The sequence below is a fragment of the Doryrhamphus excisus genome, chromosome 3, assembly GCF_030265055.1.
Source record: "Doryrhamphus excisus isolate RoL2022-K1 chromosome 3, RoL_Dexc_1.0, whole genome shotgun sequence".
NCBI lineage: Eukaryota > Metazoa > Chordata > Actinopteri > Syngnathiformes > Syngnathidae > Doryrhamphus > Doryrhamphus excisus.
Window position 1 is genome coordinate 13576669 of NC_080468.1, and position 24433 is coordinate 13601101.

At 35.3% G+C, this 24433-nt stretch overlaps 1 protein-coding gene across 5 annotated transcripts in view; it reads right to left on the reverse strand.

Moving 5' to 3' along the window:
• LOC131125120 (vasoactive intestinal polypeptide receptor-like) overlaps positions 1–24433 on the reverse strand; it is a 41950-nt gene that overhangs the window by 6651 nt on the left and 10866 nt on the right. For all 5 annotated transcript variants that reach the window (XM_058066321.1, XM_058066320.1, XM_058066324.1 and 2 more), the window contains 7 exons: positions 21945–22038; positions 19522–19641; positions 9374–9480; positions 8200–8297; positions 5566–5695; positions 3660–3813; positions 1211–1271 (listed from right to left, as the gene is read on the reverse strand). In XM_058066321.1, the coding sequence (XP_057922304.1) occupies positions 1211–1271; positions 3660–3813; positions 5566–5695; positions 8200–8297; positions 9374–9480; positions 19522–19641; positions 21945–22038 (764 nt within the window). The remainder of the gene's footprint in view (positions 1–1210; positions 1272–3659; positions 3814–5565; positions 5696–8199; positions 8298–9373; positions 9481–19521; positions 19642–21944; positions 22039–24433) is intronic.

Below are 24433 nucleotides of genomic sequence, written 5' to 3' on the forward strand. Positions count from 1 at the left end.
AACAGGATATTTACCGGTAAAAATATGCTTCATAGCAGGGGTCTCACACTCGCTGACCATATAGAACTAATGAGTAGAGTAGGTACTGGGGAACTAATGACTAAGGCACATACATTTAGAGTAGTTACTGAGGAACTAATGAAGAAATAATGAGGAACTAATGTATGGAGTAGTTACTGAGAAACTAGGGCACATGCTTTTAGAGTAGTTACTGAGGAAGTAATGAACTAATGAGGCATCCATGAGTAGACTAGTTACTGAGGAGCTAATGAGGAACTAATAAGCAGAGTAGTTACCGGGGAACTAAGACACATAAATGTAGAGTAGTTACTGAGGAACTAATCAGTAGAGTAGCTACTGAGGAAGTAAGGTATGTACATTTAGAGTAGTTACTGAGGAACTAATGAGGAACTAATAAGTAGAGTACTTACCGAGGAACTAAGGCATGTGAGTGGTTACAGAGGACTCATGTATGTACATTTAGAGTGGTTGCTGAGGAACTAATGAGAAACTAATAAGTAGAGGAGTTACAGAGGAACTAAGGTATGTACATTTAGAGTAGTTACTGAGGAACTAACCAGGAACTAATAAGTAGAGGAGTTACCGAGGAACTAAGGCACATACATTTAGAGTAGTTACTGAGGAACTAACAAGGAACTAATAAGTAGAGGAGTTAACGAGGAACTAAGGCACATACATTTAGAGTAGTTACTGAGGAACTAACAAGGAACTAATAAGTAGAGGAGTTACAGAGGAACTAAGGCACATACATTTAGAGTAGTTACTGAGGAACTAATGAGGAACTAATAAGTAGAGGAGTTACAGAGGAACTAAGGCACATACATTTAGAGTAGTTACTTAGGAACTAACAAAGAACTAACAAGTAGAGGAGTTACCGAGGAACTAAGGCATGTACATTTAGAGTAGTTACTGAAGAACTAATGAGGAACTAATAAGTAGAGTAGTTACTGAGGAACTAATAAAGAACTAATGAGGAGCTAATGAATATTGGTTAGCGTTAGGTAGGTTGTTTCCTCATTAGCTACTGTAATTTTGTGTACCTTATTGTAAAGTGTTATCTATTCTATTTTTGGACATACAACATTTGGTACAGTCCAGACTGTACCACCAGCGGTGCCTAAGTAAGTTGAGCTTGAGACCCCTGCTTTTGAGTGACAAACAAACAAGATTCAAACAGCATTATCCTCACCTGAGATCATTTAAACAAACCTTTGTAATCACCCACGCTGACATAAAGATGGCTGGGGCACCTGGAAATGACAAATATGAGCATAATAATAATAATAATCATGGAATTGATCATTTATCCCATCCACAAATAGTGGCAACAATTATATAAACAGTTTATATCTTGCAAAGACAGAATGAAATATCGCCTGTTGGATATGCTTCACATTTTTACCCACACAAATGGGAGTCCGACTGGCAGACATTAAATTTTAGGACCATTTAAGGGGGAAAAAAATGTCAGAATCAGAGCGTTAAATCAAAGCAAAAAAGCATCAGCACTGAAGATATAATTGAGTTGCCAATGAGAAAGCCTCTCTCAATGGCAAACATCCAAAATGCATGCTGAGCGTCTGACGGCTACAATTAGTATTCATGATTGTTATGTCTGCTATGCCTGCATGGCTTCAATGTTTTGACCAGCTGCCGTCCAAACTACAACACCCGTCCATATGTAGATGGGACGATGTAAAGACCAGATGGCATACTGTGGGGCAACCTGTGAAAGTTAAAATATGGGGGAACACATGGGACTGCACTGTTGGACCTTAAGGAGGTTCTAAGGAGACCACAAAATTGCCTGATTGGAATTTGCAGGACGTCACCAAATATGGGACATTGAAAGGTGGAAGAAAGTCTTATTCTCCCTTGGCCGTTCTGATGGCTTCCAATGCTACTGGCATGACAAGGAGATCACACCTGAGAGGAACTAAGACATGTACATTTAGAGTAGTTACAGAGGAACTAAGGCATGTACATTTAGAGTGGTTACCGTGGAACTAACAAGGAACTAATAAGTAGAGGAATTACTGAGGAAGAAAGATATGTACATTTAGAGTAGTTACCGAGGAACTACTGAGTAACTAATAAGTAGAGGAGTTACAGAGGAACCAAGATATGTACATTTAGAGTAGTTACGCTGGAACTAACGAGGAACTAATAAGTAGAGGAGTTACCGAGGAACCAAGATATGTACATTTAGAGTAGTTACTGAGGAACTACCGAGTAACTAATAAGTAGAGGAGTTACTGAGGAACCAAGATATGTACATTTAGAGTAGTTACTGAGGAACTACCGAGTAACTAATAAGTAGAGGAGTTACCGAGGAACCAAGATATGTACATTTAGAGTAGTTACTGAGGAACTAACGTATGTGTATTTAGAGTAGTTACTGAGGAACTAATGAGGAGTTACCGAGGAACTAAGGCATGTACATTTACAGTAGTTACTGAAGAACTACCGAGTAACTAATAAGTAGAGGAGTTACCGAGGAACTAAGGCACATACATTTAGAGTAGTTACCGAGGAACTAAGGCATGTACATTTAGAGTGGTTACCGGGGAACTACCGAGGAACTAATAAGTAGAGGAGTTACCGAGGAACTAAGGCACATACATTTAGACTAGTTAATGAGGAACTAAAGCATGTATATTTAGAGTAGTTACTGAGGAACTAAAGCATGTATATTTAGAGTAGTTACTAATGAACTAACAAGGAACTGATAAGTAGAGGAGTTACCAAGGAACTAAGGCATGTACATTTACAGTAGTTACTGAGGAACTAAAGCATGTATATTTAGAGTAGTTACTGAGGAAATAAAGCATGTATATTTAGAGTAGTTACTGAGGAACTAAATCATGTATATTTAGAGTAGTGACTGATGAACTAAAGCATGTATATTTAGAGTAGTTACTGAGGGACTAAAGCATGTATATTTAGAGTAGTTACTGAGGGACTAAAGCATGTATATTTAGAGTAGTTACTGAGGAACTAACGAGGAACTAATAAGTAGAGGAGTTACCAAGGAACGAAAGCATGTACATTTAGAGTATTTACTGAAGAAATAATGAGGAACTAAGAAGTGGAGTAGTTACTAAGGAACTAATAGAGAACTAATGAGGAGCTAATGAATATTGGTTAGCGTTGGTTAGGTAGGTTGTTTCCTGATTAGCTACTGTAATTTTTTGTACCTTATTGTAAAGTGTTATCTATTATAGTTTTGGACATACAATATTTGGTACGGCCCAGACTGTACCTCCAGACGGTCTACTGTGGGGCAACCGTGAAAGTTAAAATATGGGGGAACACATGGGACTGCACTATTGGACCTTAAGGAGGTTCTAAGGAGACCACAAAATTGCCTGTTTGGAATTTGCAGGACGTCACCAAATATGGGACATTGAAAGGTGGAAGAAAGTCTTATTCTATACGTTACTGGCATGACAAGGAGATCCCACCTGAGATGGGGGCGCCATCTTGATCCTTTGAAGTTGTGCAGGGGCGTCAAATGGCAAACTTTTGTGTGTTGATGTTGATGTCTTTTTCAACAGGACGTCGTACTTCACATCACTCCTTAAGCTCCAACAGTGCCAAATTTCGAAGGGGAGGTGGGCGTTGTGGTTGACACGTACCCCAGCCAATCAGGATGTACCACCAGAAGTACTTCCTCTCGGAGAAGAAGGAGACAGCCAAGAGAGCGTGGAGGTACAGGCCTTCCACCAGCAGCCAGAAGAAACATGCCATGACGCCATAATGGAAGAAGACCACCCCTGCTTTGCAGCCCACCTTAAAACGGACACAGTTGGAAAAATCTGGAATACACGTATTGTGGATGATGGGCAAAATTCCAAATACAAAGTTGCAGTTTTTCCTTGAATATGTTGTTGACTTATTTTGCTTGAAATGTTAACAAACATTGGAGAAGGGGAACAGCTGTGTTTGGGAAAAGCCTCGAGGAGGCCATTTTTAAAAAGCCATTACGGATCTCAAAGAAGCTGATTTATAGTCGGCTGATCTAATCCGCTCAGGTAATAAAGCAATAGATTCTACTGCTGACGTTGTTAACTTGATCAGCCACAAAAAAGACAAAATAGCCCCCCCCCCCCAATACCAAAACCAGTTCACCAAACAGGAACTCAATGTCAATGTCCTGCTGAATGAACCAATGGGGAGCGTCGTTTGAGGAGTGGACGGACTTAGTAAACACAGCTCCACCCGGCATGAGCGCAAACATTTACTGTAAGTTACTGTAAGTCAGGGTGTACAAAGTGCGGCCCGGGGTCATTTTAGGCCTGCTGCTATTTTTTTTATTGGCCTGTGCTGCATTCTAAAAATGGAAAAAAACCACTGAGAACATGTGGTCATTTTATGAGAATAACATAATATGATGAATAAAAAAAATATCATTATAGTATAAAAAATTAAATTTTTGGAAAATAGCATTACGGAAAAAGTTGTGAATGTTACAAAAATCAAGTCAAAATATTATTGGAGAAAAGTCTAAAATAATTTACAAGAAGTGAGTTACAAAATTTAAAAAATGATTATAAATATTATTATAAAAATTATTATAAGTCAAAATATGAAGAGCAAAAAGTTATATTCTAACGAGAAAGTTGCAATTGTATATGAATAAACTTATAATACTATAATATTAATAATACAAAATAACATAATAAAAAAAAATAAAAAATAATATTCTAAAGAAAAACAGTCATTTTATTTGAAAAAAATATGTTTTTAAAAAAAAAGATAAAATTGTATTTTTTTGGAAAAATACATTACGGAAAAAGTTTGAATGTTACAAAAATCAAGTTGAAATATTATTGGAAAAAAGTCTAAAATAAGTCAGTTACAAAAAAATTATAAAAATTATTATAAGTCAAAATATGAAGAGCAAAAAGTCATATTCTAACAGGAAAGTCGCAATTTTATATGAATAAACTTATATTATATAATATTAATAATAAAAAATAACATGATACAAATAATATTCTCAAGAAAAACTGTCATTTTATTTGAAAAAAAATATTTTCAAACATTGTAATATTATAGACTATTGTGTATAGAGGATAAATAAGCGGCTTAGAAAATGGATGGATGGACATTGTAATATTAGGAAAAACAAAAAAAATTTATTTTTTTGGAAAATCATTGAAAAATAAATATGATTTAATTATTTTATTTTATTATATAATTATATTTATTTTAAATAATTATTTATTTATTTAAGAATAAAGTTAAAATATTTGGAAAATAAACAAACAAACAAAGCTGAGATGTACATTTTCTTGAAATATATATAACATCTTATCATTACAACATATCAAAGTGGCCCTTGCATCCTTTCATTTTTTATTATGTGGCCCTCGGTGGAAAAAGTTTGGACACCCCTGCTGTGGGTGAATAAGTCACATCGAGAGATGCCTTCAAGGCGAGACGTGCTCCGTCTGTAGTGATCACACACGGTGCCACATCCACAAATAAGACAGAACGTGTCAGTGGGCGGGCTGTTACGCCGTTACCGTTGGTACTCACAGATGATTGACAACTGTCGGCCTCATCCACGCCGTACAGAACCACATCCTTGATGAAAACGGCGATGCCTTTCAGTATGAACGACACGAAGAGATGCATGTGGATGTAGTTTCTGGTGCAGTGCAGCTTCCTGTAACACACAATACGTCAGTCAATTGAGGCCCTGTTGTTTGGTGCTTATCGTGCAGAACAATTACTGACACCTAGTGACCACTGTAGAATACTACATTCACAGTTTGAACGCATCTTGTGCATGCCTTATATTTGTATATTAGCCATTTTTATGCTTGAACTTGTGTACTTAATACAATAAATACATACAATTTGATTAAGTGAAGCCACAAAATGTGGGACGAGTGTAATTACTTTCCATGCTAACTAATTACATTTATTAATTAATTCATTCATTTTCTACCGCTTATCGTCATGTGGGGGTGCAGGGGGTGTTGGAGCCTATCCAAGCTGTCTTCAGCCAGCCAATCACAGGGCACATATAGACAAACAACCATTCACACTCACATTCATACCTATGGACAATTTGGAGTCGCTAATTAACCTAGCATGTTTTTTTGGAATGTGGGAGGAAACCCCGGAGTCCTAATTACATTCATGAAGGAGTAATTATGGCGGCACGGCGGTTGAGGGGTTGTGGTGCACAGACCTCACAGCTAGGAAACCCAAGTTCAATTCCACCCTCAGCCATCTCTGTGTGGAGTTTGCATGTTCTCCCCGTGCATACATGGGTTTTCTCCAGGTACTCCGGTTTCCTCTCACATTCCAAAAACATGCTAGGTTGGCCGGCGACCAGTCCAGGGTGTACCCCGCCTCTAGCCTGAAGACAGCTGCGATAGGCTCCAGCCCCCCCTTGCGACCCTCGTGAGAATAAGCGGTAGAAAATGAATGAATGAATAGTTCAATTACTTAATGATTTTTCTTTGAAAAAGTAACTAATAGCTAATAATAATCACACAAAAACCTTTAGTCTTGCTCGTTCCCATTGCCCATCGTCTTTATGACTTTCCATATGTTTTTACCCCCACAAACTCATCCAGGAACAAGACAGTAGAAAGTGTTTGGAATACAAGCAAGCTACCAAAAACATCTGTCACATCAATTACAGGCCAATCATATCAACAAGTAGAAGTGTAAACCACATTGTTCGGCCAGTTTCTTTCATGACGAAGAGTCAAAACACCTTTTCCATCAAGGATCCTCGAAGATGGTGGAAGTGGTAATAGATGTTAATAGACAAAAAACTATTACTTTCAGTCAGAGGTGGACAGGGCCGTCGTACACACAAAAATTGAAGGATACCACCAGATACAAAATTAATTTGTTCTGGAGGGGCTTTTGTATCTCGGAATTTTCGTATTATAAATGAATGCATCACATAATCAGTTCACAGTTCCACATGTCCAAAAGGAGTAGGAAGAAGCAAAGCTTATTAAATCCTACCCCTCCATCTGGTACTTTTACAATCAGTAACTGTTACATTTGTTCACTTCCTGCTTTCCATAATACAGTTTAAGTATTTTATTTAATTTTATTTAATTTTATTTAATTTTATTTAATTTTATTTAGTTTTATTTAATTTTATTAAATTGTATTTAATTTTATTTAATTGTACTTTACTTTACTTTATCAGTTCACAGTTCCACATGTCCAAAAGGAGTAGGAAGAAGCAAAGCTTATTAAATCCTACCCCTCCATCTGGTACTTTTACAATCAGTAACTGTTACATTTGTTCACTTCCTGCTTTCCTAATATAGTTTAAGTATTTTAATTAATTTTATTTAATTTTACTTTACTTTACTTTACTTTATCAGTTCACAGTTCCACATGTCCAAAAGGAGTAGGAACTCCATCTGGTACTTTTACAATCAGTAACTGTTACATTTGTTCACTTCCTGCTTTCCTAATATAGTTTAAGTATTTTATTTCATTTAATTAAATTTAGTTTAATTTAGTTTTATTTTGTTTTATTTTGTTTACTTTACTTTACTTTAAAGACCCAGCTAATTGGTTATTTTTAGCATTATTTTAGCTGTTTGAAGATAACTTTGATAACCATGCCATAACTACAAACGTATGTTCCTCTCGGAACTACAACAGACTGGATGTTTTTCAGTGAAAAAGCCTCTAATGTAATGTTAATGACGAGTCGTAATCCAGCTGCCAAATATTAACAACGAACGCTGCTCACATCCTGTACTGTGTACGCCAGCGTCCAAACCACTGGCAAGAAGTAAACATATCCCTCGTTGTTTAACCATACGTACATCACTGGGAACGGCCACGTGTTTATCAGCTGCCACGCCCCCCACCCGGGGCCGCTTTACTCCACACTGACTGGAGCTTTGGCCGTTCCTGCGTGCACACACATGCTCTCTGTGTGTGCAAACTGAAGGTCAAAATGGGGGGGGGGGAAATACGCTGTGAACAACAGCAGCTTTGCTAAGTGGTTGGACTTTATAGCTGCTTTCAAACCGCTTCCTCTTTGTTTGACAAATGTTGCAACCGCCGTCAAAATTTGCAAGGAAATCTGCCATGAAAAACACCGTCAAACATTCAGGAAGTGAGATGTGAAATGAATATAACGAGAAGACCAAGAAGCATCTTGATGGATGTGTTTACCGAAAGAGGCACAGGATGACGATGGCCGCCGTGAGAGAAATGAGCGACACGCTGTGACCGATGGTGTAGCCCACTTTGATGGCGTCCAGGAAGTCTCCCTGCAAAGGGAGCAAAACGCTGACTAAAAAATATAATAACTTAATTAAAAATAGAAAGTAAAAATATTTGGAAAATGTAAACAAAAAACCAAAAATTTAAAAATTGCAGTAACGTTACAATAAAAATATTAAATATATAAAACTAAAAATATAAATACAATGAACACAAAAAGTTAGAATATGGGAATGAAGTCATAATATTAAAAAAAAGATTATTTAAGAAGAAAGTACAAATATTTGGAAAATGTAAACAAAAAAAACAATAGCAAAAAATTGAAAAATTGCAGTAATTTTATAAAAAACAAAAAATATAAATAAAAAGTAACTATTTGGAAAAACAATGAACATAAAAAGTTAGAATATGGGAATTAAGTCATAATATTAAGAGACGGAAATGTACAAAGATTATTTAAGAAGAAAGTAGAAATATTTGGAAAATGTTAAAAAAGAAAATGAAAAAAATTGCAGTAACGTTACAATAATAAAAAACTAAAAATATAAATACAATGAACAAAAAAAGTTAGAATATTGGAATGAAGTCATAATATTTAAAAAAAAGATTATTTAAGAAGAAAGTACAAATATTTGGAAAATGTAAACAAAAAAAACAACGGCAAAAAATTGAATAATTGCAGTAATTTTACAATAATAAAAAACTAAAAATATAAATAAAAAGTAACTACTTGGAAAAACAATGAACAAAAAAAGTTAGAATATGGGAATGAAGTCATAATATTAAGAGACGGAAATGTACAAAGATTATTTAAGAAGAAACTAGAAATATTTGGAAAATGTTTTTTTTTTAAAAAGCAAAAAATGAAAAAATTGCAGTAATTTTACAAGAATAAAGCAAAAATTTATATAAATAAATAATTAAGTAAATATTATGAAAAACAAACAACATAGTTGAAATGTTCGGAAAAAGGTTCCAATATTATGTAAAAAATAAAATAAAATTTAACAAGAAAAATTAGGGGAAAAAGTAACCTTTGACCTACACAATTAGCAGGGGATGAAAAGAGAGCAAAATGCTTACTGAGCGAGGAAAAAACACTAAATCCGGTTGCCATACCGACCGTATGATCATCCATGGTGTTGTTGGGGTTGTAGCCGCAGTCTATTATGTAGGAGTCGATGCTGATGGGGGTCCAGCCATCCTCAGTGCAAGTCTTTGACAGGTTACCTGATGAGAGGAAAGACAAAAGGAAAGGAAATAAATGCCTGTCCATGTTTGTATTTGAATCTAAGGTGGGAAAAGGGGGGGAATCCTGGTCTGTCTTTCCACCTTTCTTTGCCGTAGGTAAAGAAATACTTGGATGGGAAGCTCCTGGCCTCGGCCACTCCGAAATAAGGAAAAAGCCAAAAAAAAGCACATGCTGTAAACACCCTGCAGTGGAAAGAGCTGAAACTTTAAGCTGCCAAGCGACAGCCTCAAAAGTGGAGCTGGGGGACATTTGGACGAATATCATGTCACAAAAAAAAAAAACAGCAAAAAATCATATAAATAATAAAGTAAACATTATAAAAAAATAAATGATGAAGTTTACATTTTTGAAAAAAAAGTTGTAGTATGGGAATTAATTTCAAATATTGTGAAAATAAAGAAGAAGAAATGTACAAAGATTCGTAAAAAAGACATTAGCAAAAGACATTAAATTGAAAAAAACATTAGCAAAAATTGAAAAAAAAAAACTAAAAATTTAAATAAGCGTAGGTACTTGGAAACAATAAACAAAAAAAGTTTGAATATGGGAATGAAGTCATAATATTAAGAGAATAAATGTAAACAAAACAAACAACAGCAAAAAATTTTAAAATTGCAGTAATTTTACAATAATAAAAAACAAAAAATATAAATAAAAAGTAACTATTTGCAAAAACAATAAACAAAAAAAGCTAGACTATGGGAATGAAGTCATAATATTAAGAGACGTAAATGTACAAAGATTATTTCAGAAGAAAGTAGAAATATTTGGAAAATGTAAAAAAAAAAAAAAAGCAAAAAATTTTAAAATTGCAGTAATTTTACCGTAATAAAAAACAAAAAATATAACTAAAAAGAAACTATTTGGAAAAATAATGAACAAAAAAAGTATGAATATGGGAACAAAGTCATAATATTAAGAGAATGAAATGTACAAAGACTATTTAAGAAGAAAGTAGAAACATTTGGAAAATGTGAAAAAAACAACATAAAATGGACAAATTGCAGTAATTTTACAATAATAAAAAACTAAACATAAAAATAAAGAGTAACTATTTGGAAAAACAATGAACAAAAAAGTTAGAATATGGGAATGAAGTCATAATATTAAGAGAAGGAAATGTAAAAAGATTATTTAAGAAGAAAGTACAAATATTTGGAAAATGTAAAAAAAAAAAAACAACGGCAGAAAATTGAAAAATTGCAGTAATTTTACCGTAATAAAAAACTAAAAATATAAATAAAAAGAAACTATTTGGAAAAATAATGAACAAAAAAAGTATGAATATGGGAACAAGGTCATAATATTAAGAGAATGAAATGTACAAAGATTATTTAAGAAGAAAGTAGAAACATTTGGAAAAAAAAAAAAACATAAAATGGAAAAATTGCAGTAATTTTAGCGTAATAAAAAACTAAAAATATAAATAAAGAGTAACTATTTGGAAAAATAATGAACAAAAAAAGTATGAATATGGGAACAAAGTCATAATATTAACAGAATGAAATGTACAAAGATTATTTAAGAAGAAAGTAGAAATATTTGGAAGATGTTTTTTTTTAAAAAAGCAAAAAATGAAAAAAATTGCAGTAATTTTACAAGAATAAAGCAAAAATTTATATAAATAAATAATAACGGAAAAATTATGAACAACAAATAACATAGTTGAAATTTTCGGGAAAAAGTTCCGATATTATGCGAATAAAAAAGAAAATTTAACAAGAAAAAATAGTGAAAAAAGTAACCTTTGATCTCCAAAATCAGCAGGGGATGAAGTCATTATAGATATGAATGTGAGCACCCCATAATTGGGCCCCGCCCTCGCCCAAAAATCTTTAGTGATAGCCTCCATCTCACCTGTGATCTTTGAGTGCTACCTTTGGCAGGCACCTTGATATAAAGCCTGTTTGTACATTCATGAAAGCCTCTCTTTCGCTGTAAATCCACTAAGAGGATACCGCCATCAACCACTCCAGTTGAGCTTTTGCGAGCCGCGAGGCAAACCCACTCTTGCATTTCCTCACCCTTAATTACGTCACAAAAGGGACCTTCTCACTGGAATGCTCCCAAATGCTAAAAGGAAATGGAGAGGAGGCATGACTGAAGGGGATCAGTCGTCGGTTAAAAGATACCGGGACGGTTCCCACGTGTATTTGCCTCTTAATTACTCTGACTGGATATATACGACTGCAGGCCCTCAGTCGGGGGGCAGTGAGGTATTTTTACTCTGCCCCTGCCCGAGGGGGCACAAGCCAAAGGTGGATGTATGTACATTTAACCGAGAAGATTCATGACCCTCATTAAAGGACATGATCTATGTGGAGAACACCACAGGAGAGGGAACTTCAGACAGGAAGCTGCAGTTCATCAAATTCAGTCGCCCAAAGCTCAGAATAGAAGATTCGTCTCTAGAGGGGAAAATTATTTTTTTTCTCTTATTGCTAAATATGCAAATATCAATCGGTGCAGTTAGGACGCGATGATTGCAAATCAGTTCCCTAAACGGGACAGGAAACAAGTTGTGGAGAGGCGATGAGCAAGAACTGTGCTTAGAACTTGAAAAGTCGACAGTTATTGAAGAACACATTGATATAATGCATTCTCACTGTCACCGTGTTCGCTTCCCCCGTAGGCTGACAAATGGATCTCCCATGACGACTCAAAGTTTTATCCGAAAGACCGAAACCTTGCGGGTACTGACCTACAAAATGGACATTTATCAACAAAGTTTTTCCCACAATGCATTTCTTCCGGGCAAAGCATTTCATTGGCAGACAAGCCTCTGTCCACTGGAACAAGCCGAAGGAGCCGAGAGCCAAGAGGGAGGCTGACGTCACTGCAGCAGCCAAACAGCGCCACAATTGGGACACCTGTGACACTTTTGCCAGAAAGGCTTGCTGTTGCCAGGTGATGGATGATCTCATGAACAAAAACCTGAGGTACTTGAACTCCTCGGCCTCTGCATGATGGTGAGGAGGACACTGCTATCTATATATAGCAAAACATATAGCAACAAAGTCACAAAGTTGTCAATATTTCCGGGACGATGTAAAAAAAAGTCTACACATTGTTGTTTATTAAACTACATAACAACATGCATGATTCATTCCAAACAGGGACCCAAAAGGTGGTACCTTCACGTTGGGGGCGGCGGGCTGTACTACAGACATTTGCTGCCTACTCTAATTGGTGGATAGACCATATTTGATAGACAGGAGAACGTTGAAGAGAACGTTGTGCCATCTGCTACACCCTCCAGCACGACCATACTTAGCATACCCTTGTGGTGGCATCAATCCCCCTTAGACTTGGTTTTAGGACCAGCGGGTTTCCTAGTCGTCTTCCTGACTACTGTTCAAGTGGCCTTCAGCTCGGGGGCGTAACAGTATTTATGTGTAGATGAGGGGTTAAACCCCCAGATAAGCAGTTTAACATGTACTGTATATGACCATCTTTGACCTACAGTACAGTCTATGAATAAAGTACTTATCATGAATTACCCCTTCTTCCAAATACCATGAGGGATATCTACACTACCCTGATCTGTACATGGCTACTAGTTGTAGTATTTGGGAGAAAAGTCCCAAGTCTCGAGTCAAGTCCCGAGTAAAAATGTGCAAGTCTAAGTCAATGCCCAAGTCTTAGGCTTGAAATGTTCAAGTCCTTACAAGTCATAGTCACTGTTTAGTATTAGTACACTCAATAGTACAAGTTACCGTGACACGTTCAAATAAAAAGCTGCGTAGTCATACAGGTCATAATCACTGTTTAGTAGGGGACAGCAAAAGTGGCACGGGTGTCCCGATTGTGGCCCTGTTTGGCGCTGCAATGACGTCAGCCTCCCTCCGGTGGACGGAGGCAGCATTTCAGTGCTTGTCTTTCAATGAAATGTTTTGCAGACAAAATGCATTGTGGGGGATGAAAGATCATGATCCTATCAAATAGAGAGCTGACTGGTCCTCGCAGAGTCGTGCGTGCCATAATATGCCGTTTTATGACGTGGACATACGTACATGCTTGCGTACAAATATGTTTTTTTTCCTTGAAATGTACATTCCTCGTATTTCCCATATGAAAATATGAAAGTCTCATATGAAATGATATTGTTGAGTCCAAAATCATCAAAATTTAGAAATGTCCATGTAGCTGCAATGACGTCAGCCTCCCTCTTCTTGGCTCTAGGCTCCTTTGGGTCGCTCCGGTGGACAGAGGCTTACAGACAGAGTCTGCCAATGAAATGCTTTGCCCAGATGAAATGCATTGTGGGAACAACTTTTTTTTTTAATTTTAAACATATAATGGTACTGGTTTGCATATTTCATAGGTGTACCTATTGAGTGCTAAGTTGCTGTGTGATGAGTTTAGCGTTTTTTTTGTTCATGAAATCCTGAGACTGAGATCAAAGATCATGATCCTATCAAATAGAGAGCTGACTGGTCCTCACGGAGTCGTGCGTGCCATAACATGCTGTTTTGTGACGTGGACATGTGCGGCTTACGTACTCGAAATTTAGCTGATGCACCGGAGGTCACGCTACATCTCTCGTATTTCCAAGTCTGAGTCAAGTCAGTCTTTGATGATATTGTTGAGTCCAAAATCATCAAAATTTAGAAATTTCCATGTAGCTGCAATGACGTCAGCCTCCCTCTTGGTTCTAGGCTCCTTTGGCTCGCTCCGGTGGACAGAGGCTTGTCTGAAAAACTTTAGAGTTTTTTTTATTTTAAACATATAATGGTACTTGTTTGCATATTTCATAGGTGTACCTATTGAGTGCTAAGTTGCTGTGTGATGAGTTTAGCGTTTTTTTTGTTCATGAAATCCTGAGACTGAGATCAAAGATCATGATCCTATCAAATAGAGAGTCTTTGATGATATTGTTGAGTCCAAAATCATAAATATTTAGAAATTTCCATGTCGCTGCAATGACGTCAGCCCCCCTCTTGGCTCTAGGCTCCTTTGGCTCGCTCCGGTGGACAGAGGCTTGTCTTCCAATTAAATGCTTTGCCCAGATGAAATGCATTGTGGGATAAAATTTAAAGTTTTTTTTTATTTTAAACATATAATGGTACTTGTTTGTATATTTCTTAGGTGTACCTATTGAGTGCTAAGTTGCTGTGTGATGAGTTTAGCGTTTTTTTGTTCATGAAATCCTGAGACTGAGATCAAAGATCATGATCCTATCAAATAGAGAGTCTTTGATGATATTGTTGAGTCCAAAAAATTTCGAAATTTCCATGTCGGACACTTCAGATATTTCCCAACCGTATCACTCGCCGGCCATTATCAAGGTGGAGAATAGTTAAGAATACGGTTGGCATTGAAGTATGTCGGGCTGACAAATACCTGAGCAGCATATTGACGAGAAGAGGGAGGCTTAGATTGCTCAAACAACGTGACAAGACACAAAGGCTGATAAGCTCCTGCTGTTTCAGGCCGCGCACTCGCTGGATTTGGCGCGTTTGAGGCGCTGCCAGAAGAATGCTTTCATCACCGTTCCTCCTCCTCCCCCCCGTGAAAAACTTGACTGCGCGACGACAACAAGACAGAGCTGAAACGAGCTTCATCGTCATTTAGATCGAGGCTTTGTTTCACGTCATTCGCATGCAGGAAGCACGCCGTTCCTAGCTTTGTTTTGTTTGCGCTTGACAGACTTGGACATAAAATGCATACCAGGTTTGTCCCAAATGAACCAGCGATGATTGGTTGATTTCACTTGCAGATGACAGGTATACATCATGATTCATAGCCGACTTCCATATGTTCCCTGAAGACCTCTTCCATTCTAAGGTCACTAGATCTCATCCCATCTGGGTCACATCAGTGCTTCCCAGGAACCTGGTCTTTGCAGCATTGAACCTTTTCACATGCTGCTAATTCAACCTCAGTTCACTTCCTATGTGGTTTCTGCTCGGCGAGCAGGAGATGATGCACTGTGGGTCAAGGACCTCTAACGTCAACATCTCTGCCGCTTGACATGTCTGGAGAACGTAATTCTCCTCAAGTATAGTCTTAGTCTGCATGACTAATTGGGATTGTATCTACCACTTATCCTCATAAGGGTCGAGGGGGTGCTGGAGCCTATCCCAGCTGTCTTCAGGCGAGAGGCGGGGTACACCCTGGACTGGTGGCCAGTCAATCACACATATCACACATATAGACAAACAACCATTCACACTCACATTCATACCTATGGACAATTTGGAGTCGCTAATTAAACTAGCATGTTTTTGGAATGTGGGAGGAAACCGGAGTACCCGGAGAAAACCCACACATGCACAGGGAGAACATGCAAACTCCACACAGAGATGGCCGAGGGTGGAATTGAACTCGGGTCTCCTAGTTGTGAGGTCTACGTGGCAAATGTGTAAATGTGCAAATATACAAGTGTACAGTGACAGTTATGATGTCATCACGACCAACAGCACTAAATTCATCACATAGCAACTTAACACCCAAAAGGTGTACCTGATACAAACCTGATACCAGCCAATCACAGGGCACATATAGACAAACAACCATTCACACTCACATTCATACCTATGGACAATTTGGAGTCGCTAATTAACCTAGCATTTTTTTTGGAATGTGGGAGGAAACCGGAGTACCCGGAGAAAACCCACGCATGCACGGGGAGAACATGCAAACTCCACAGAGTGGAATCAAACTCTGGTCTCCTAGCTGTGTGGCCTGCGCGCTAACCACTCGATCACCGTGTAGCCAAGTTCAAAACAACGGAATGAAAAACTTGGTGGAGGTTTACACTCAAATGTACAATTTTATTCTCGTAATGTTACGACCTTTTTTTCTCGTAAATTTACGACTTCCATTTTGTAAATTGAAGCATTTTTCACATTGCGACATTTTTTTCTCTTACTTGTCCAACTTTGAGCTTGTGAATTTACAATTTTTTGCTCATAAATGTAAATTCCTTGTCTCATAAATTTGTGACTTTTTTTCTCGTAAGTGTCCAACATTTTTTCTTGTAACTTTGTTGTAAATTTTTGATGTTTTCGCATAAATGTACATCTTTATTATTGTTTATAACTTATGCTTGTAAATTAAATTTTTTTTTGTAAACTTACAACTTTATTCTGGTTAATGTTACATCCTTTTTTCTCGTAAATTTACGACTTTCATTTTGTAAATTGAAGCTGTTTTTTACATAAATTTACAACCTTATGCTAATAAATTGACAACGTTATTCATGTAAATTTGGCGTAAAAGTACCATTTTATTCTCGTTATATTACGACTTTGCTCTCATGAAGTTATGACTTGATTTTTAAGATGTTTTTCACGTGAATTTATGACTTTATTCTTGAGCATTTATGACTTTATTATTGTAAATTTCTGACTTTGCTTGTAAGTATTTTTTTTTCGTAAATGTATTTATTTTTTTATTTATTTTTTTATTTTTTGAAATTTTTTTATTTACTTTTTTTCCTCATGCTTGTCCAACTTTGATCTTGTGAATTTATGACTTTTTTTCTTGTAACTTTTTTTTGTAAATTTAGGATATTTTTTGTATAAATGTAAGTTTTTATTATTGTAAATTTACAACTTTATGCTTGCAAATGTACATATTTTTTCCCCTAATCTTACAACTTTATTCTCGTAAACTTTTTTCTTGTAAATGTCCAACTTTTTTCTTTTATGAAAATGTATGACTTTTTTTTTTTGTAAATCTAAGATGTTTTCTGTATAAATGTACTACTTTATTCTTGTACATTTAAAATATTATGCTCATATATTTATGCCCTTTTTTTACGACTTTATCGTTGTAAATGTAAGACTTTTTTTTCGTGAATTTACGACGTTATTCTCGTAAATGTACAACTTTGCTGTATGTAAATATATGACCTTTGTGCACATACATGTAGTACTTTATTCTTGTAAATTTACAACTTAAGCTCAGCAATTTTTCCTTCGTTAATTTAGACTTTATTTTTGTAAATGTAAGACCTTTTGCCTAAATTTTAATGAGTTAAATTAATAAAATATTCTAAAGCATTTATGACTTTTGTTCTCATAATAGGAATTCCATTGAAAAGCCAGCAAAGCCCAGCTGCAGTTGGAATAATTCATGAGGAATAATTCCGCCGTGATTACGGGGAGAGAAATATTCACAAGTGCATCTTTACACCAAATTTTTAAACAATGACGACTTCATGCCTTGGTGTTTATGTTACAGAAGGCCCCTGAAGCACACAGAGGCTTTTTCCTCAAGATGAAAAGCATAATTAGAGCATAATTACACAGAAGAAACTACCGGTAGGTGCGGCGCTTGATGACAAATTGAACTTCATGCTAAGCCCAGTGGGGACAAACACTGAAACATTCTACGAACGGCGTAATGGCAGTGGTGTCCCTTCCACGTAATGAGCTAAATCCCCATGACCATGGATCTGGATTACAGCAGGATAAATAAACATAGCATGCATCTCTAATCAGATCTTGATGCAGAGAACTCATATTTTTCTCTTTAGGACTTTAGGCGGTATTACGTCAAATATCTGATTAAGTCACCTAAAATAAAAATAAAAAACCTTGACTGTGTATAGAAAAACAGTGCCTATAACGCCAAAACATCACAAATTTCACCATGGAAGGAAAAAAAAAATAATAAAAAATTCTAAAAGACCAAAAACATGACCGTGTAAATTAAAAAAATATATACATAAATATAAAATGCCCTCTAAAAAATAAGAATAAAATAAGAAAAATAAGAAGAAAAAAATCATAAAACCATAAATGCAAAAGACTTTGGAAATAGAAAAAAAAAGAAAATAATTAAAACGGCCCCCCCAAAACTATGCAAATAGGAAAAAAAATATGGAAGGAAAAATATATATATTTTAAATTCTAAAAGACCAAAAACATGACCGTGTAAATTAAAAAATATATATATAAATATAAAATGCCCTCTAAAAAATAAGAATAAAATAAGAAAAATAATAAGAAAAAAATCATAAAACCATAAATGCAAAAGATTTTGGAAATAGAAAAAAGAAAATAATTAAAACGGCTCACCAAAACTATGCAAATAGGAAAAAAAAACATGGAAGGAAAAAAATATATATATTTAAAATACTAAAAGACCAAAAACATGACTGTGTAAATTAAAAAAAAATATATATATATATATATATATATATATATATATATATATATATATATATATAATGCCCTCTAAAAAATGAGAATAAAATAAGAAAAATAAGAAGAAAAAAATCATAAAACCATAAATGCAAAAGACTTTAGAAATAGAAAAAAAAAGAAAATAATTAAAACGGCCCCCCAAAACTATACAAATAGGGGGAAAAAACCATGGAAGGAAAAAAAAGATATTTAAAATTCTAAAAGACCAAAAACATGACCGTGCAAATTAAAAAATATATATATAAATATAAAATGCCCTCTAAAAAATAAGAATAAAATAAGAAAAATAAGAAGAAAAAAATCATAAAACCATAAATGCAAAAGACTTTGGAAATAGAAAAAAAAGAAAATAATTAAAAGCCCCCCCCCCCCCCCCAAAACTATGCAAATAGGGAAAAAAAATCACTTAAAATGCAAAAAAAAAAAAAAAACTGACAATGAAAATAAGAAAAAAACATATTTTCAATCATGGAAAAAAGAAAAAAAATCACCTGAAGTACCGAAACAACACAAATTTGATGGCGTAAATGAGATAAAAATCACCTCAAATGCCCAAAAATCAGCAGCTTCACCAAGTGACTAAGGAAGTAGTCTGCAAACACTGCAAACCTCATCAAATAGGAGGAAGGAAAATGTACCAAAAATGCCCCAAAAAACTAACTTATAAGAACAAAATTACCTAAAACACCAAGAAACCACAAAGTTTTCCTAAAATGCAAAAAATCCCAAACTTGATCACGGAAAAACGCTAGCTATCCAAAAGACATATAGTATAATAATATAAAGAAATCACTTAAAAAGCCAAAAGAAGTCAAAGGTGAGCGTCTGTTGGTGTCAGACTTGTTTCATGTCGTTTCTTACGTTTGCGTGTGGGAAGCTCCATGGAGAAGTAGAGAAGATATTTGGGGCACGGGATGGTGACCACGTCGCCAACGTCAGCATTCGGCCAGCAGGTGATCTTGTCCCACATCCCGCTGCAACCTGCAAGACATCCGAAACATGACTTCTACATCAGCATGTACCCCCCCACAAGGAGCTTCGAGCATGGCCCGAGACGGGAAGCGGTGTTCCCATGGCAGCCGGAATATCAGCTCCCTGACAGATCACACCAAACCGCCTGACTTGATGACTAATGAAAACGCTCCCCGTCCTTTCTTGCATATTCCGATTTGAAATCAACACTTGTCAGTGACTTTCCGTCGTCTATTTGATCTCAGGATGCTAAAGTAGGTCACCGCACCTCAACCTATTTCATCAGAGTCGCCGCCGTAGCGCTCTGGGAATCCTTTTAAAGATGAAACACCTGCTTTTTATATTACATATTAACGCTTTTGATCATAAATAGGAAAAAAAATATGACCTAGAATGCCAAAAGGCAACAGATCTCATCATTTAAATAAGAATAAAGTCACATAAAATGCCAATAAACCACAAACCTGACCATGTAAATGTAAACAAAATCACCTAAAATGCTAATACACTGCAAACAGCATCATATAGATCAGGAAAATGTACCAAAAAAGCCTAAAAAGCCACAAACGTCATAATCAAAATGAGAAAAAAAATCAACTAAAATGCAGAATTACCCAAAACTTCACATTGTAGATTAGAAAATAATGACCTAAAATGCCAATACACTGCAAACAGCATCATATAAATCAGGAAAATGTAACAAAAAGGCCAAAAAACCCACAAACGTCATCATCTAAATGCCAAAAAAATCTACTAAAATGCTAAAAGACCCAAAACTCCACATTGTAAATTAGAAAATAATGACCTAAAATGCCAATACACTGCAAACAGCATCATATAGATCAGGAAAATGTACCAAAAAAGCCTAAAAAGCCACAAATGTCATCATCAAAATGAGAAAAAAATCTATTAAAATGCTAAAAGACCCAAAACTTCACACTGTAAATTAGAAAATAATAACCTAAAATGCCAATACACTGCAAACAGCATCATATAGATCAGGAAAATGTGCCAAAAAATGCCAAAAAACCCACAAACATCATCATCTAAATTACAAAAAAAAATCAACTAAAATGCTAAAAGACCCGAAACTTATTTAGTTTTAATTAGAAAATAATGACCTAAAATGCCAATACACTGCAAACAGCATCATATAGATCAGGGAAATGTACAAAAGGGCCAAAAAACCCACAAACGTCATCATCTAAATGACAAAAAAAATCTACTAAAATGCTAAAAGACCCAAAACTTCACACTGTAAATTAAAAAATAATAACCTAAAATGTCAATACACTGGAAACAGCATCATATAGATCAGGAAAATGTACCAAAAAAACCCACAAATGTCATCATCTAAATGACAAAAAAAATAAACTAAAATGCTAAAAAAACCCAAACTTCACATTGTAAATTAGAAAATAATGACCTAAAATGTCAATACACTGGAAACAGCATCATATAGATCAGGAAAATGTGCCAAAAAACCCACAAATGTCATCATCTAAATGACAAAAAAAAACAACTAAAATGCTAAAAAACCCAAACTTCACATTGTAAATTAGAAAATAATAACCTAAAATGTCAATACACCGCAAACAGCATCATATAGATCAGGAAAATGTACAAAAAGGCCAAAAAACCCACAAACATCATCATCTAAATGACAAAAAAAATCAACTTAAATGCTAAAAGACCCCAAAATTATTTATTTTCAATTATAAAATAATGACCTAAAATGCCAATACACTGTAAAAAATCACCATATCATTAAGGAAAATATACCTAAAAAGTAAATAAAAACATAATAGTATTCCACACAAAGTTCATGGTGTTATATTTGTAAATAAATGGTTATTTTGATGTAAAAAATATGCTTTTTTTGTTGTATATAGTTATTTAGATATATGAGCTATCGTAAAGCAAATAATATTTGTGTCAAAGTAAAATCATGCTTGAAATATGTCTTTTCACAAAAAAAATAGTTTTAGTCAGGAGCTGATATTTTCCTGAAACTTGCCTAAGTTCTACTGCTGATTACTAAAGATGGGAAATGGTAGAAAAAATTGCAATCATTTGTAAAAAAAACATGAAAAAATAGCGGGGTGTTTATTTAGGAATTTGAGCTGAAGCGCACGTGACGAGGCCACGGCAGGAGGCGTAAGAATAAATATGTGCAATCATGCGGCGTGTTCTGCCCAAGGGAAGGTTTGAGAGCCTGTTTAGTGACTTCTACGCTGGACCCTGATCTATGCCGGATGCGCCCTAAGCAAATAAGGAGACCAAAGATGACCGAGTCCAAATGTGTCGTATACCTGACGTCTTGTTCTCGATTTCCCCCTCGCACAGCTCTCTCTCCTTGGCGATCTCCTTCATCATGTCACACATCTGGTTCTGCGCTGACGACACCTGCGAAGAAAAGAGTCATCATTCAACAAAGACCAAAACACATCATTTTCTATCTATGATGGACAAACATTTTCACAATAAAGGTCCTCCATTTAGCAGAATAAAGTTTACCTTTCAATACAACTTTATTCTTGTAAAATTATCACTTTATTTTCTTACATTTATGACCTTTTTTTCTCATAAAAGTACTTTTTTGTCTTAAATTTATATATATTTAAATTTATGAGTTCCTTGTAAAATTTTTTCTTAAATTTACAAGGAAATTGAAATCATTTTGTCTTAATTTTTTTCTGAACTTTACCTTTTTGTTTTAAATTTACAACGTTATTCTTGTAAATTTATGGTTTTCTTTCACGTAAATTGAAAAGTTATTTTTTTCTTCATAAATTAACTTTTTTTTCGTATTAAATCTACAACTTTATTCTTGTAAAATTATCACTTTCTTACATTTACTCCCTTTTTTCTTGGAAATGTACTTTTTTGTCTTAAATTTACAACTTTATCTTTGTCAATGTATGACTTCCTTGAGTTTTTTAAATCTTAAATTTAGGACTTTTTTCCTTAAATTTACAGCTTTAACCTTAGATCATAGATCTTTCCGTAAATGTACTTTTTGTCTTAAATTTAAAACTTTATTCGTGTAAATTTATGGCTCTCTTTCTCTTAAATGTACGACTTTTTTAAATCACAAATTTACTTTTTTTGTTTAAAATTTTATTCTTGTAAATTTATGACCTTCTTTCTGCTAAATTTATTGCTTTTTTCATGAAATTTACTTTTTCCAAAATGTACAACTTGTAGAAGTCGGAAATTTCCAACTTCATTCCCATAAATTTACGACTTTGTTCTCGAAATGTCCAATTTTTTTTTGTGGCTCTAATAGTATTACTAAAAGTAGTAACAGGTACATTTGTGATAACATGTAATACTTACAGTACTTTGGCGTATGGTCGTTTTACTCAATCACAGATCTTCCTTCCTGGATGCATTGATTAGCTGAATGCTTGGGTAGCTAACAGGCTAGTAGCTAGCTGGTGTGGTGTATGGCAAGGTGTCAGCAGGCCAGTAAAGTAGTTCTTCAGTATGCACGTTTTTGTGTATTTTTGTGTGTTTTACACTGTGGAATGATGTGGCTGTACGGAAGGGGGGGGGGGGGGGGGGGGGACTAGCAGACTACACAAACTGCAAGCGCAGGATTTATTGCTTACTTGGGTTGGATGAGTGGTTCCTTTCAATGTAAATCAGGCGGCCATTGTTAGTCACAATGTCAGTCCACAATATGACTCCCACCTTTTCCATTCCACGTGTGATTCATGTGGCGTCTTAGCTAGGCACCCGTTCGAGTCTAGAAAGTACTACTTGAAATATTATGGTATTTTTCCCCGACACTCTTTTACAACAATACATGCAATTTGGGAATATTTGTGCATCCGTGTTGGCCTAAAGTTTAATGTTTTAACTCATCAAAAAATAGAAGGAAATAAGATTTTTGAGTTGCGGGCGTGCTCAATTCAATGATTAAAAAAATATTTTAAAAAATATTTTTAAAAAAAAAACGTCAATACTTATGGATATATTTGTGTGTTCCATCTGCCACACAGGCTGGATGACAAGAGTGTTCACTCTGCTTTTGTAGTGCAGGCACAGAAGCCATGATTTCACCTTCCGACAAACCCACTGTGGGAATATTTCCGTTTCAAACAGAATGAAATCCGACAACCGACACTTACAGTTTTCTCAACCGGGAAAAAAAACCTCGGGCAGCGACGCCATCGTCCTGACAGCCTAAATCAGAGCCTAAATCAGGCTTTTGGTCATGATGCGCGCTCACAGACAGTGTCGCTCGCTACATTGAAAAAGTAATACAACCATTCAGTATAATACCTTTTAAACTTATATAAAATAAAAATTTCAGTGTAAATTAGAAAATAATGACCTAAAATGCCAATACACTGCAAAAGTCATCATAGCGATAAGAAAAATATACCTAAAAAGCCAAATAACATAATAGTATTCCACACATTGAAAATAGTTCATGGTGTTATATTTGTAAATAAATGGTTATTTTGATGTAAAAATACGCTTTTTGTGTTGTTTATGGTTGTTTAGATATATGAGCTATCCCAAAGCAAAACATATTTATACAAATTTCCCCACTGAGGGACGAATAAAGGCATATCTTAATCTATATTTGTGTCAAAGTAGAAAATCATGCTTGAAATGTGTCTTTTCACATAAAAAGCTGGAGCTGATATTTTCCTGAAACTTGCCCAAGTTCTACTGCTGATTAGAACTCACTGTGGGAATGTTTTCATTTCAAACAGAATGAAATCCGACAACCGACACTTACAGTTTTCTCAACCGGGGGAAAAAAAAACCTCGGGCAGCGACGCCA